The 13116-nt window shown below is 37.0% G+C and overlaps 1 protein-coding gene across 1 annotated transcript in view; it reads right to left on the reverse strand.

The window, feature by feature from the left end:
• Nucleotides 1-13116, reverse strand: part of GLUD1 (glutamate dehydrogenase 1) — a 36526-nt gene that overhangs the window by 20251 nt on the left and 3159 nt on the right. The window contains 3 exon segments of the mRNA NM_001244501.1: nt 216-279; nt 1151-1206; nt 2455-2535. Coding sequence (NP_001231430.1) covers nt 216-279; nt 1151-1206; nt 2455-2535 — 201 coding nt within the window.

A 13116-nucleotide genomic window follows, 5' to 3' on the forward strand; every position in this document is an offset into this window, starting at 1 on the left:
GATGCCTCTTGGTGTCTACATGGCATATTGAGAATTTCTATTAGAGATGTATCATAATAGGCCCAGGTATATTCACCATATTTAACACAGAACTCGATTTCTCAAAGGAAAAGGGTAAATCTATCTACACATGTATAGAAAGAGCAGGAGTTTGAATTGAGACAATTACTTTCTAGATGTTTCCACTCTGCAGAAACCTACATAGCAATACATACCAATAAAGCCCTTCTTTGCCAGCTCCATGGTGAACCTCCTTGTGATCTTTTCCAATTCATTATCCTGTCAAGGAAAAAAAGTGAAAACAAAAATAATAATGAAAAAATAATTTGAGGGAAAAACCACTTTTGGAGATAACAGTTGCATTTTATTCTCTATTTATAGAACATTTTCTTTGTGTGATCCTCAGAACAACTCATAAAGAAGGGATATCCATTTTAAATGTTATAAAAGCAACAAATAGGATAAACAATAAAAATTTTACCTAATTAGTTAAGATATGTCACTAAAACCTTGAGATCCCAACGTAAAAATCTCAAATCATAGTTATATATATAAAACCTTATTTTATTTTTTTGTCTTTTTGTCTTTTCTAGGGCCGCACCCACAGCATATGGAGGTTCCCAGGCTAGGGGTCCAAATCAGACCTGTAGCTGCTGGCCTACGCCAGAGCCACAGCAATGCAGGATCCAAGCTGCATCTGCAACCTACACCACAGTTCAGGGCAACGCCGGATCCTTAACCCACTGAGTGAGGCCAGGGATCGAACCTGCAACCTCATGGTTCGTAGTCGGATTTATTAACCACTGAGCCACGATGGGAACTCCAATAATATATAACTTTATATAAATATATATATATATATAATATATTATATTTGGAATATATATTATAATGTAAGCACAAATATAATATGAAGGTACACAAATTACCTTTTAACCAAGTAAGAAAATGAAAAAGGACATTGGTATAAGCAGGTGACCTTTTATATGGCAAAATACTCGATGAGTTAATTATTTACTTGTTTTTTCCATTTCTTTTAAAAGCAACAGGAACCATGAATTTCACTGGTATAGGTAGGGATACACAGAGCCCAGTAATTTCAAGTCCTTTGTAAATGTACCATGTGAAATAATGTCAATTCCATACTTACGGTATAGTTCTTGGGGTTGATCTTAACACCAGCTTTAGCACCCCCAAATGGCACATCTGAAAGAGAAGGCTGAAAGTTGTTATTCCATATAAAGGGTAAAAGAATAAAAAAGCAAAAAGCAGTTATATTTTAAAAATGTATGCCCCTTTAAACTTTAGTTTCAGAAAATGCAAGAAATAAATCCACAATGATCTCTTCTACAACATTGTACTTTCTTCCCCTTTTGGCTGTGCCCAAGGCATGAGGAAGTTTCTGGGCCAGGGATCAAACCTGCACCAAAGCATCGACCCAAGTGGCTCCAGTGACATGGCTGGATTCTTAACCTGCTGTGCCACAAGAAAAATACTAAAATCTTGTTGTATTTTAATTAAAACTCCAGTGAACAGAAACTATAAGGCTAATAAACAAATTACAATGCATATTTAATCTGTGTGCCTTAATACCTCTAAAATATAACAGCATATTTATTTCCCTTCTATCATGGTCTTATTTACAAAGTATAGAAAGGGATTTAAGCAAAGATCTATGCCTAAGAAAAATCCAATGAGTTCCTATAAAAAGTTCCCCATTAAAAGAAGACTAAGTCGGAGTTCCCGTCATGGTGAGTGGAAATGAATCTTGACTAGGAACTCTGAGGTTGTAGGTTCGATCCCTGGCCTCGCTCAGTGGGTTGAGGATCTGGCATTGTGAGCTGTGGTGCATGTTGCAGATGCAGCTCGGATCTGGTGTTGCTGTGGTTGTGGCATAGGCCAGGAGCTGTAGCTTTGATTAGACCCCTAGCCTGGGATCTCCAATATGCTGTGGGTGCGGCCCTTAAAAGCAAAAAAAAAAAAAAAAAAAAAAAAGGAAACAAACTGTATCATTGATTATCTTAAAAGAGTTCCTGTTGTGGCACAGCGGAAACAAATCTGCCTAGTATCCATGAGAATGTGGGTTTGATCCCTGACCTCACTCAGTGGGTTAAGGATCAGGCATTGCCATGAGCTGTGGTGTAGGTCACAGACACGGCTTGGATCCCATGTTGCTGTGGCTGTGGTGTAGGCCGGCCCCTAGCTTGGAAACTTCCATATACCACAGGTGAGACCTGAAAAAGGAAAAAAAAAAAAAAAAAAAAAAAAAGACTAAATCTTAATTAAGATAACTGAAAAGTGATATAAGCATTAAGCTGTGCAATCTAGAAAAAAACAGAAACAAACAAAAAACATTCTGACATGGTACTCCTCTAACATCTTAAAAATAGCCCTGTATGCAAAAATATTTCCCCAAAGAATTACTATTAGGTAGCAACAAAGGAGATCACTTACCAACCACTGCACACTTATATGTCATCAGAGAAGCCAGAGCTTTCACTTCATCTACGCTCACATCAGTGCTGTAACGGATACCTGGCAGTTAAAGAAAAAAAAAAGGGAGGGGGTGAGAAAGAAGGGGATGTATTTAGAACACCCCTCTGGCATGTTGAAAAAAAGTGCTAGAAATTGAAAATGTCCACTTTTCACTGGTTATTTTTAAAAACACTTAAAAGTAGCTTATGATTAAAATCAAAGTCAAAAGAAAAAAAGCTGCTAATTAGACACCCAGAAAGAATGAGCCCTGAATTTGATTCAAGTACTCCCATATTTAAGAGAAAAAGACTGGTGCTGAAGTTCAGTTTTTGCTTTATAGTATGCTCATGGACTGGCAGTTTGAAAAAGCTTCACTAGCCACTTTAAAAAGCTGAGTTCTTGTATGTTTCAGAAAAAAATCTATCTAAACATAAATGACATGTTTCTAGAGAATTTATCTGTCTGCATGGGATCATTAAAGAAACTTTGGCCTATCAGAAAAATAAAATGAATATACTTAGAAAAGTGAAGAGTTCTCTTGTGGTGCAATGGGTTAAGGGTTCCTGTGTTGTCTCTGTAGCCGCTTCGGTTGCTGCTGGGGCACAGGTTTGATCCCTGGCCAGAGAATTTCCATAGGCTATAGGCATGGCCAAAAAATAAAAAGGGGCTGGGGCGGGGGATGGGACAGAGCTCTTATAATAACTGTATCTTGCATATAATGGGTTTCCAGATTATTTGTGGAATAAATTTACTTTTATTAAAATTTCAGAATGAGTAATGACAGGGTTTTTTGTTTGCATATAGCAGACAGCTGTTGCTATACAGCTTGCTTCCCCATTTTGTTCAGGTCTCTATTAAAATTTTTCTTCATTCTGAGAGGCCTACCCTGACCATCCCATTTAAATAGCACCTCTTTCTCATCTGCATTCTCTAGGCCTTGCTACCTTATTTAATGTGTCCCAGGGACTTTATGTTTACTCTCTGGCTTCCCCACCCAGGCAAGACAGCACCATGAGGACAGACTTTCTTTTGCTTACTGATTTAATTCTTGGTGCCTAATCCAGAAAATGGCATGTATTAATAGGCACTCAAAAAGTAAAAGCACCAGGGACTAAGAAGTATTTCAGGAAAAAAAAAAATTAAAAATTTCTAAGACTAAATATTTGTTTTTTAAAACAAAAGTTGGTTTTTTTAATAAAAAAATTTAATGGAAATACAGTTGCTTTACAATATTTTACTAGTTTCAGGTATACAACATAGTGCTTCAATGCTTTAAAGTTATTATAAAATATTAGCTATATTCCCTGTACTCTACAATACACCCTTGCAGATTATTTTATTTATTTTTTAAATTTTTTTAATTTTTATTTTTTTTGCTTTTTAGGGCTGCACTTGCAGCATATGGAGATTCCCAGGCTAGGGGTTTAATAGGAGCTACAGCTGCCGGCCTACACCACAGCCACAGTAATGCCAGATCCGAGCTGTGTCTGTGACCTATACCACAGCTCATGGCAATGCTGGATCCTTAACCCACTGAGTGAAGTCAGGGATAGAAGCCTCAACCTGATGGTTCCTAATCGGATTCGTTTCTGCTGCACCACAATGGGAACTCCTGATTACTTTGTAGTATAGTCTGAAGTCAGGGAGTGTGATATTGCTAGCTTTGCTCTTTTTCCTCAAGACTGTTTTGACTATTCAGGATCTTTTGTGCTTCCATATAAATTGTAGGATTATTTGTTCTAGTTCTGTGAAAAATGCCTTGGTCATTTTGATAGGCATCGCATTAAATCTGTTGATTACTTTGGGTAGTATGGACATACATTCCTTGGCATCCACAAGTATGGCCAAAAAAAATTAATTAAAACACTAAAATGAATAGTTATTAGTGAACAGGCATTATTAGGCATATCATTTAATGGAAACTATACTAGTCCAGAGAATTGGGCTGGGTACAGTGTCCAGCATTTCCTAACCAAGTGAATCCAGCCCCAAAGCAACTGCTGGGGACATCTGCCCTTGCTCACCTCTAGAGATGCAAACAATGCTCTTACACTTCATGCCAGAACTGCTTGGGACAATGTGTATGAGGCAGCTGGCATAGTGTCTGCAAACTTAACCACTATCACTGATATTTTCAGCGTTACAAAGAAGTGGTAAATAACAATTTTTTTTTTTTTTTTGCTTTTTAGGGCTGCACTTGAGGCATATGGAAGTTCCGAGGCTGAGGGCAGAACTGTCGCTGCAGCTCCTGGCCTACCCCACAGTCATAGCAACGCCAAATCCAAGCTGTGTCTGTGACCTGTACCACAGCTCACAGCAACGCTGGATCCTTAACCCACTGAGCAAGACCAGGGATCAAACTCACAACCTCATGGATACTGAGACACAATGGGAACTCCCACACAGTTATTTTTTTAAAGTCTAAATGGATAAGATTTTAAACAAGCAGTTCAATAAACTTTCATTTTTACTACTTCTCAAGACAAATTTACGGGGGTGGTAAAATGGTACACTATTAAAAATCAGTATTTTTCCTATTACACTTGAACTGTTTTCATTGTTCTCTTAGAATCTGTGGAAGTAGTCACTAAGTTACTAAGTTATATTGCCTTTCCTTTCTTTTTTTTGGCTACATCCATGGCATGTGGAAGTTCCTAGACCAGGGATTAAACCTGCGACATGGGAATGACAATGCTGGATCCTTAACCTGATAAGCCAACAGGGAACTCTTTCCTTGCTTTAAGTGGGAGAAGTTACTTTCCCTTACCCAGTGCTTATAACTAATACATTCAGTAGGAAACAAAAAAAAAGCTTGAAATCAGAGTTCCCATTGCTCTGCAGGTTAAGAACCCAACTATTATACTTGAGGATATAGGTTTGATTCTGGCCTCACTCAGTGGGTTAAAGATCCTGCATTGCCGTGGCTGTGGCGTAGGAAGCAGCTGTAGCTCCTTCGATCCCTAGCAGGTGTGGCCGTAAAAAGACCAAAAAAAAAAAAAAAAAAAAAAAAGCTAATTATTAATAATAAAACAAGCTTGAAATAGTAACATTCATAAATCAAACAGCAATCCTAACATTGTAGACATAAATGCTAATTAGACGTAAGGTCCCTCTTCTATAAAAAGGTATAAACAAAATGTCTATTTTATTGCAGAAGTCCTGGAATGATATGAGTCAGAATCTGTGCATGTAACAAAAAACATATTTTCACTGAATGACACCCAGGAATTCCTGTTTGCAAAGTGAAATTTTCTTTCTTAGCCACACCCATTTAGAACTCAACTGCAAGACACTGAAGAGAAGTAGTTACATCAATTACCTCTAGCTCCATTGGCATTTTCTGCAGGCTATGAACCCATGAAGACTTCTAGTGAATCGAGGCAAGGGAGGACTAAAAGCAAAGTACCAGAACAGTCAGGGAAATAAGTCCTTATTAAGGATGGAGACAGAGAAGGACCCAGAATCCAATGCAGAGGGGACCTGGGCTAAAAAGAAGATATATGCTTTTATTTTAACTTTCTAATTAATTAGTGATATGTGAATGTTTTTACTTCTGGAAGTTGGCAGATCTACTAGTACAGGGTGACTCAAGCTGTTAATCTGAAAAACAAACAAACAAAAAGCCTCTCAACATATACCAGTAAACAAAACACTGCACTAAATACCTGAAACAAGTAATGGGCTCCAGTAATATAAGGGAAAGCTAGTTACTCTTTCTCCTCTGGGATTGGAAGCCAAAGCTAATTACTAAAAAATATACTGCAACCTGAAAATTCTTAACCATATTCTAATGAAAGCTAAGAATATGACTGCAAAAAAAGATAACATTCTTTGTTCAATTTGTAAATTCAGTGGATTGGGAGGTATTAGCACAATGAAGGACAAAATGACATATACTCCAAAGTTCTGAAAAAAATGGGGAACATTTCTGAATGCCTACTGAATTTCAAATAGTAAAGTGAAAGACAAAGTCATTCAATAAAGACAAATACATATGCATAAAAGAAAGCTGGAAAAACTTAAAATACTTTAAACCAAAATGAAGAAGGATCATATTTGCAGTAGGAATATTTTTACTTTTTACAAAACCAAGCCTTTCCCCTTTCCTGTGGCAGAGAAGGCTAAGGATAAGCAAGACCAACAGGGATAGGATGGGGCACAGGGATAGAAACTAGAAGGAACAAATTTATTACAGAAATGGAGAAAAGTATATTATAGTTTTTTTTGGTATAATGAAGGCTTAGAGCACCATTAGCCTATGTTGACACTAGCATTACCAGCATTTGGAAAGAGATCAACTGGGTCTTTGAAGGACAGATGTAATAATGGAAGTAGATGCTTTTTGGAGAAGGTGGAGTCCATGGTTGGCAACACTGGAAAGGGAATTGGGTGATCATAAAAATGTTGACCACAGGACTGATGTCATTAGAAACGGGGTCTAAAATGAAGGATCACAGCTGACAGAGTAATCTGTGCTTTCAGTACATCAAAGAAAACCAAAGAAACACTGCCCTTGACAATGTTCACTATTTATCAAACTTGGCAAACTCAGAAGAAGGGTTGGTAATAGAACTTTGAAGTCACACCTCTGATTATCTAGAGATATTAACTTAATGCATAGTTATTTTGAGCTAACTAGTATCCAGATGTTTCAGAAGAACATTAATGAAATACAGGCATTTGAAAACTATACATAGCACAAAAGTATTTCTCAGCCTTTTAACTTAATTCCCAAAGATTTTCCTAAACCCTCCAGGGCCTAATGATTGGTGTATAGTAAGTAAATCAAAAGCAAAAACTGGGTAGGTTGCTATGGTGATGAAAAAAACACATCAGCTCATTACTCTGAAAAAGATGCAGTGAAAACCACAACCAAGCTTGAGCTTGAATTTTTCTTCCTTTTGCTAGATGACTCAAAAGCAAAAACATACAAAAAAGCTCCTACTGACTAAGTCACCATTGTTTTTCATGATGAATCATTAACTAAATACATTCATGAAAACTCAAATAATTTTAAAAGTTACTTGAACCTGAGCATTTTAATAGCGTTTGATTTATTCATCAGGAATGCAATTTCCAACTGTATTGTCTCTTTTCAGAAACTATTTACTCAGTAACTCAGAGTTCTACCACAAGCCTAGAATCCCAGAAAGGCAAAGAGGACTTAGAACTCTTAAAATGCATGTACTAACACTCTTACCATTTACTCATTAATAACTATTTTCTCATTTAATACTGATATAATTCCCTAACTTGTAATAAAGAGTATAACTTATTTAAAAAAGAGGAGGGAAAAAGCAGTGAGGAACCAGTACCCGCCAGCAAGTAATGACCATGAAAAATACTCAAGTCTCACAAAAATTCCTTCAGCACCAGGAAGGAGCATTTTGTATAGGAACTAAGGACAATCATACACTTTAATTGCTTTTGACGGCATCTGTGTACTATTCTATGTACGAAGGCAGGGAATAAACATTTTATATAGTTTTAACCCACTATCAAAATCTTTATTTTAAGCAGTTAGAAGAGATAAGCTTACCAGGAAGCAAATGTTTAGTTTATTCTGTAAAAACAAAATGGAAAATACTTCATTTCTTCTTTCCATTAAAGTTTTAAAATTATATAACACACATGCATATGTTTTCATCAAAATTCAAATAAAAAAAAGCTGAAGTCTTCTGATTACCATTTGTGACTCCAGTCCTTAGGGGTGACCATTCTTAGCAACTTTAATGTACACACATCCTTCCAAGTCATTTCTCTGTATTTATGTACATACATATTCTATACATATTTATAGAATATATAGCTGTTTTGTGCTTAAGTATTTAACTTACTGCCCAATGGATGGAGGGAAGAATATGCATTAAAAGGGAGATTCTGTTAATTTCTGTTTTACGGATTACTTATTCTGATAATAAATGACAGTAAACTTAGTCACACTGCATACCAAACAGGTCTCAAGAAATGATGCTAGTAAAGCTGGTGCATATAAAGTGGGTAACACTTAGTAAAAGACAAAAATAATTTGTTATAAAAGTCAAAGAGGTAAAGACTCAAAAAATTTTAGATATCCAGTTTCATATAAATTATCTACAAATCTAGATGATATCTGAGAGGCATCTTTGAGGAAGAGAAGAATTATAGGGATACTGGAGACAAGGTAGGGATAGGTTCCACAGAGACTGTACTCTTTGCAAGGGAAAGACTGAGAATATAGGCCTGTATTTCCATTTTTCCTAAGGACCATTTTACACCAGATTTCCTTTATTTTCAAAATCCAATCCTTTTTCCTGATAACGTTTTTCTCTCCCTGATTCCACCAGTTTTTCTAGCATTGTTTCAGATAAGAAAACTGAGTCATCTTTGAATCTCCATTCCATATACCCCACCTGTTGGGGGAATCCTGAAGCTACCCAGGAGCCCATCAAAAGCTGCTTCATTAGAACAAAAGGTGCTCTTACCACCCAGGAAATTCCAAGGGACTTAGGAACTTTGTGTAGGATGCTCCTACCATTCCCCATAACTCAGGAAATACAAGGGTTTCAGGAGCTCTGTGTCAGCAACTGGAGTCAAAGGCCAAATATTAGAACAATGGATGCTCCCAGCACCCCTATCACTCAGGAAATTACAAGGATTTTAAAAGCTCTGTATTAGGAACGGCAGGCAGAGACCGAATAAATATTTATCAGGCCATAAAACAACACATAGTCTGTCCCCATGTCCCAACACACACAGTCCTACCTCCAGCTTGGATTAAAGCCACCTCCTCTACTTCTCTTTATCCAAAATGACCTTACCAGGGAGTTCCCTGGTGGTCTGGTGGTTAGGACCTTTCCCTTATCTAACTCCTATCCAGCCTTCCCTACTTCCAGATCAAGACTGTATTTCTCTAGCATCTTTGAACTAGTGTAGCAACACACTGTCCAGTGTGCTTTCAACTGAGTCACTTATTGACTGGTTCCAGGAAGAGAAAATCAACCTTTATAAGTTTCACTTGTGTCATTTCACATTCTCCTCTAGCCAAAAAAGCAATTCAAAAAAATCGGAAGGTCTGGCAGACTTTCTCCAAGAAGAATCAAGAGAAATAGCAATTCATGATAAACAAACTCTTCTTAGTTTTTAGGAAGAGACACTCAGATGAAAGCATTTAAAAATTACTGCACTGAAAACCCTTGAAAAGACATGAAATCACACTCTGGTAGGGAAATGAGTTGTTCTGGCTGAAATTAAACTGTTTAAACACCAAAGCTGTTCAAATTTCTTTCAATAGAAAACTCTCTTTAAATCTAAAATGTTCTCTCATCCTAAATAACTAGAACAAAGGGACCAGTAAAGATATCTATGAATGCATTTGTTTTCTAGGAAGGTAGTTCTTCTAATAGCTTTTAACAGATTTCAAGTGATCCAAAGTAGTAGAAGTCAAGGTGCTGATGGCATGACATGGTTCTCAATCAGTGCTTACCCTAAGATACAATTTGTAACTTTTTTCATGAATAAAGTAATGACTAAGAAGATGGGTGCTGAAATCAGATGGCTGGAGCCTGAACCCAATCCCGATACTTATTGCTGTGTAATTTTGCCAAGGGAGACCTCACTCTTCAGCCTTAGTGTCTGAATTTGAAAAGCTGTGTTAACAATGTATTCATGAGGTTGTTCTGAGGAATCAAAGTGATGCACAAAAACCTTAGCAAAATACACGAGATCTTAATAGATGTTATCTATTATTGCTATCCCTTGCTTTGCCAGTTGACCTTCTGAAAGCAGACTCTCCCAGGTACAGCTGCCTTTGTGACAAGTAACTAAAAATGTCTTGAGCAGCTCTCTTGCAGACTGTCTTCTTCCCCTTCATAAAACCTTTCCTGCCTTTATTAGCAGTATTTCATACACTAACACTTCAGTCTTGATAGTGAGAACTTTTAATTTCTGCCTCTGAAAGAGGAAAGCACTGATTCTTCTGGAAAGCTAGGTCAGTTTTAGATAACAGCTGTGGACTTAAGACTGTTCATGGTTATCTTGTAGGGAAGGATTGGGAGTAGAGCTGTTTCATTTTTCATTTTATAACTTTCATTTTTATCTGAAATAAAATATATATGTATTTCAACAGCAGTTTGTTAAGTAGAGCAATTAGGGGCCATTTATGAATCAATGTCCTTCATTAAAGTGATAGTAAAGGTTTTTTCCTTTATAATTTGTATTATAAAAACCTAATTATGGACAATAGAAAAAAAAAAGATGAAAAGTCTCATTTTAGAGGGATTTTTCAAATCCAAAAGCTAATAACTTAGTCTTTATTGGTTCTTGGCAGAGCCCTGGTATCTTTAACAAAACAGGATTAAGAAACATTTTTCCTAAGCAACCTAAACTATCACCAACAGTGTGAAACCCAATTTCTTCCCACTCTGTCATAAAGTTCATATGTAATGGTCATGTCTTGTACTTAAGGATTCAAACACTGTCAGTCTTATTGGAGTTTTTTACATACTGGTGTTTGTCCTCCAATTTTTGATGCCCCAATTCCTGCAAAGCATACTTTGCATAATGAGTGAGCAGTAACTTTTTGTCTTCCTGCATGTGGGGTTTTTACTGCCAAAGCAAACTAGCTAAAGGAGAATTACACAAAGTGACAGAAGGACTGAAGGACAACCTGGCATATGGATTTCCAAGATTATCATAGCTCTTCAGTCCCTAGTATATTCAAGGAGAGGAGGGGAGTGGAGACACCTGGCTCCCCTAAAATAAAAGGACTTTTTAACAGCAATGCATGCAATTCATATTTAACTAAAAAGTATTAACAACCATAACAATAACAAAGACAAACACCTCAAGGCTAAGAGCTAGAGGGTAGAAGACAAATGACTTACATTCTGATTGAACTTTCAGATTGAGTTAAATTTTAAATTTATATATAAAGTCTACATTTACCTTGTGGCAGCGGATGTAGACACACACTCTAAAAATATTAGAAAGTGTGAATTTATTCCAAGTTACCTATGTTTGATGGTTGTCAGTTCAGCAGAGAAGAAATAAGTCAGAAACCATTTTTTCCAGTGAAATCAGAGGATATCTCATTTTAAAACACTATCAGTACTTTCTACAGTTTCCCCCAAAGCACTACCATTCACCACAAAATTAGATTCCAGAGGCCAAGGCGGACTTCAATACTGTATTGACTCCAATCCGAGCAGCCTCCTCTGCCCCCACCCCTGCATCCTGCCACCCAAAGATGAGAACAAAGACCATTGACCTCCTACAGTTTCGCTTTTTTTGTATTTTGCTCTTAAAAACAAGTCTATGGGTTAACTAGGGTATACTTTTTTTTTTTTTGGTCTTGATATCTGCAGTTAAATAAAAGATTTAAGTCAGTGTATCAGAGGAGTCCACCAACTCTATTAAAAGATAATGTTAGAAAGTTCTAAGATAAGAAGAATCAGTCACAGGAAATTTGGACCCAGTAATTTAAACCTGAAGACCAGGAGGTGGGGGTGGGGATGGTGGGGGGGTAGGGGACAGGAGGACAGGCAGCAAGAGAAAGTAAATTGTCTCCTACAATGAACTGCTGTCATCCATCTCTCTACTTCCCCCTCAAATAACTTTTAGGTAATAAATTTCCTTCTAAAAAGGCATATCAATCTCAGGTAGGTCCATGACCAATAAAATAGAGAGTTTATTCTGAGAATGTTAACAGGAATACTACTGTTAATATTCTCAAAGCCTAAGTTTCCACAAGATTCATCTTTGCTGAAAATATTTATAAGGGCTTTCTTAAAACTTCCCTTCAGGGAGTTCCCGTTGTGGCTCAGCAGTAATGAACCTGACTAGTCTCCATGAGTATTTGAGTTTGATCCCTGGTCTTACTCAGTGGGTTAAGGATCCAGTGTTGCCATGAGCTGTGGTGTAGGTCACAGACGCTGCTCAGATCCTGAGTGGCTGTGGCTGTGGCGGAGGCAGGCAACTGCAGTTCCGATTGGACCCCTAGCCTGGGAATTTAGGTCTGGCCCTAAAATGCAAAACAAACAAACAAACAAAAAAAACCTCCAAAAACCAAAATAAAAAAAAACAAAAAAACTTCCCTTCAGAGCCTTAAAGGATACTCTTTTGCAAATCCTTAACAGATGCAAATCCATTGGCTTCAGTTAAATATGGTTATGTAGGAAAAAAGTTGCACAAAAATGATATGTATTATTAAATATTTACCTGTGATAAAGTACACATCAGCCACCCTTAGGTTTTAAAACCACCTGTTTCCCTTATAGAGATTATAAATTATGATTATTGCTTTGCTTCAACCTTGAGTATTCTATTTTGGAAAACACAAGTACAACGTTGCTCTTGAGGAAAGATTAGAAAGCTGTGGATGGGAAAAAGGATGAAGGGGAGCAGACAAGTTCCCCCTCCCCCAAAGAACAGTTGCTTGACTAAGCAGAGGAATGAGAATAGGGAGAGAAAAAGGATGTTTAAGGGGGGGAAGGACCTTATTCAATGAAGTTCATAGAGATTATCCAAAGCATTTAAAAAATCTCAATCACCTAATAGATGCTGTATTTCTAAAACTTGAAACCAAGGAGGTTAACAACTTTTATAGTGTTTAATTAGAGAAAAAAAAATCACTGAAAATATTTCCCTCTTGGAATATATTCT

Source organism: Sus scrofa, chromosome 14 (genome assembly GCF_000003025.6).
Source record: "Sus scrofa isolate TJ Tabasco breed Duroc chromosome 14, Sscrofa11.1, whole genome shotgun sequence".
NCBI lineage: Eukaryota > Metazoa > Chordata > Mammalia > Artiodactyla > Suidae > Sus > Sus scrofa.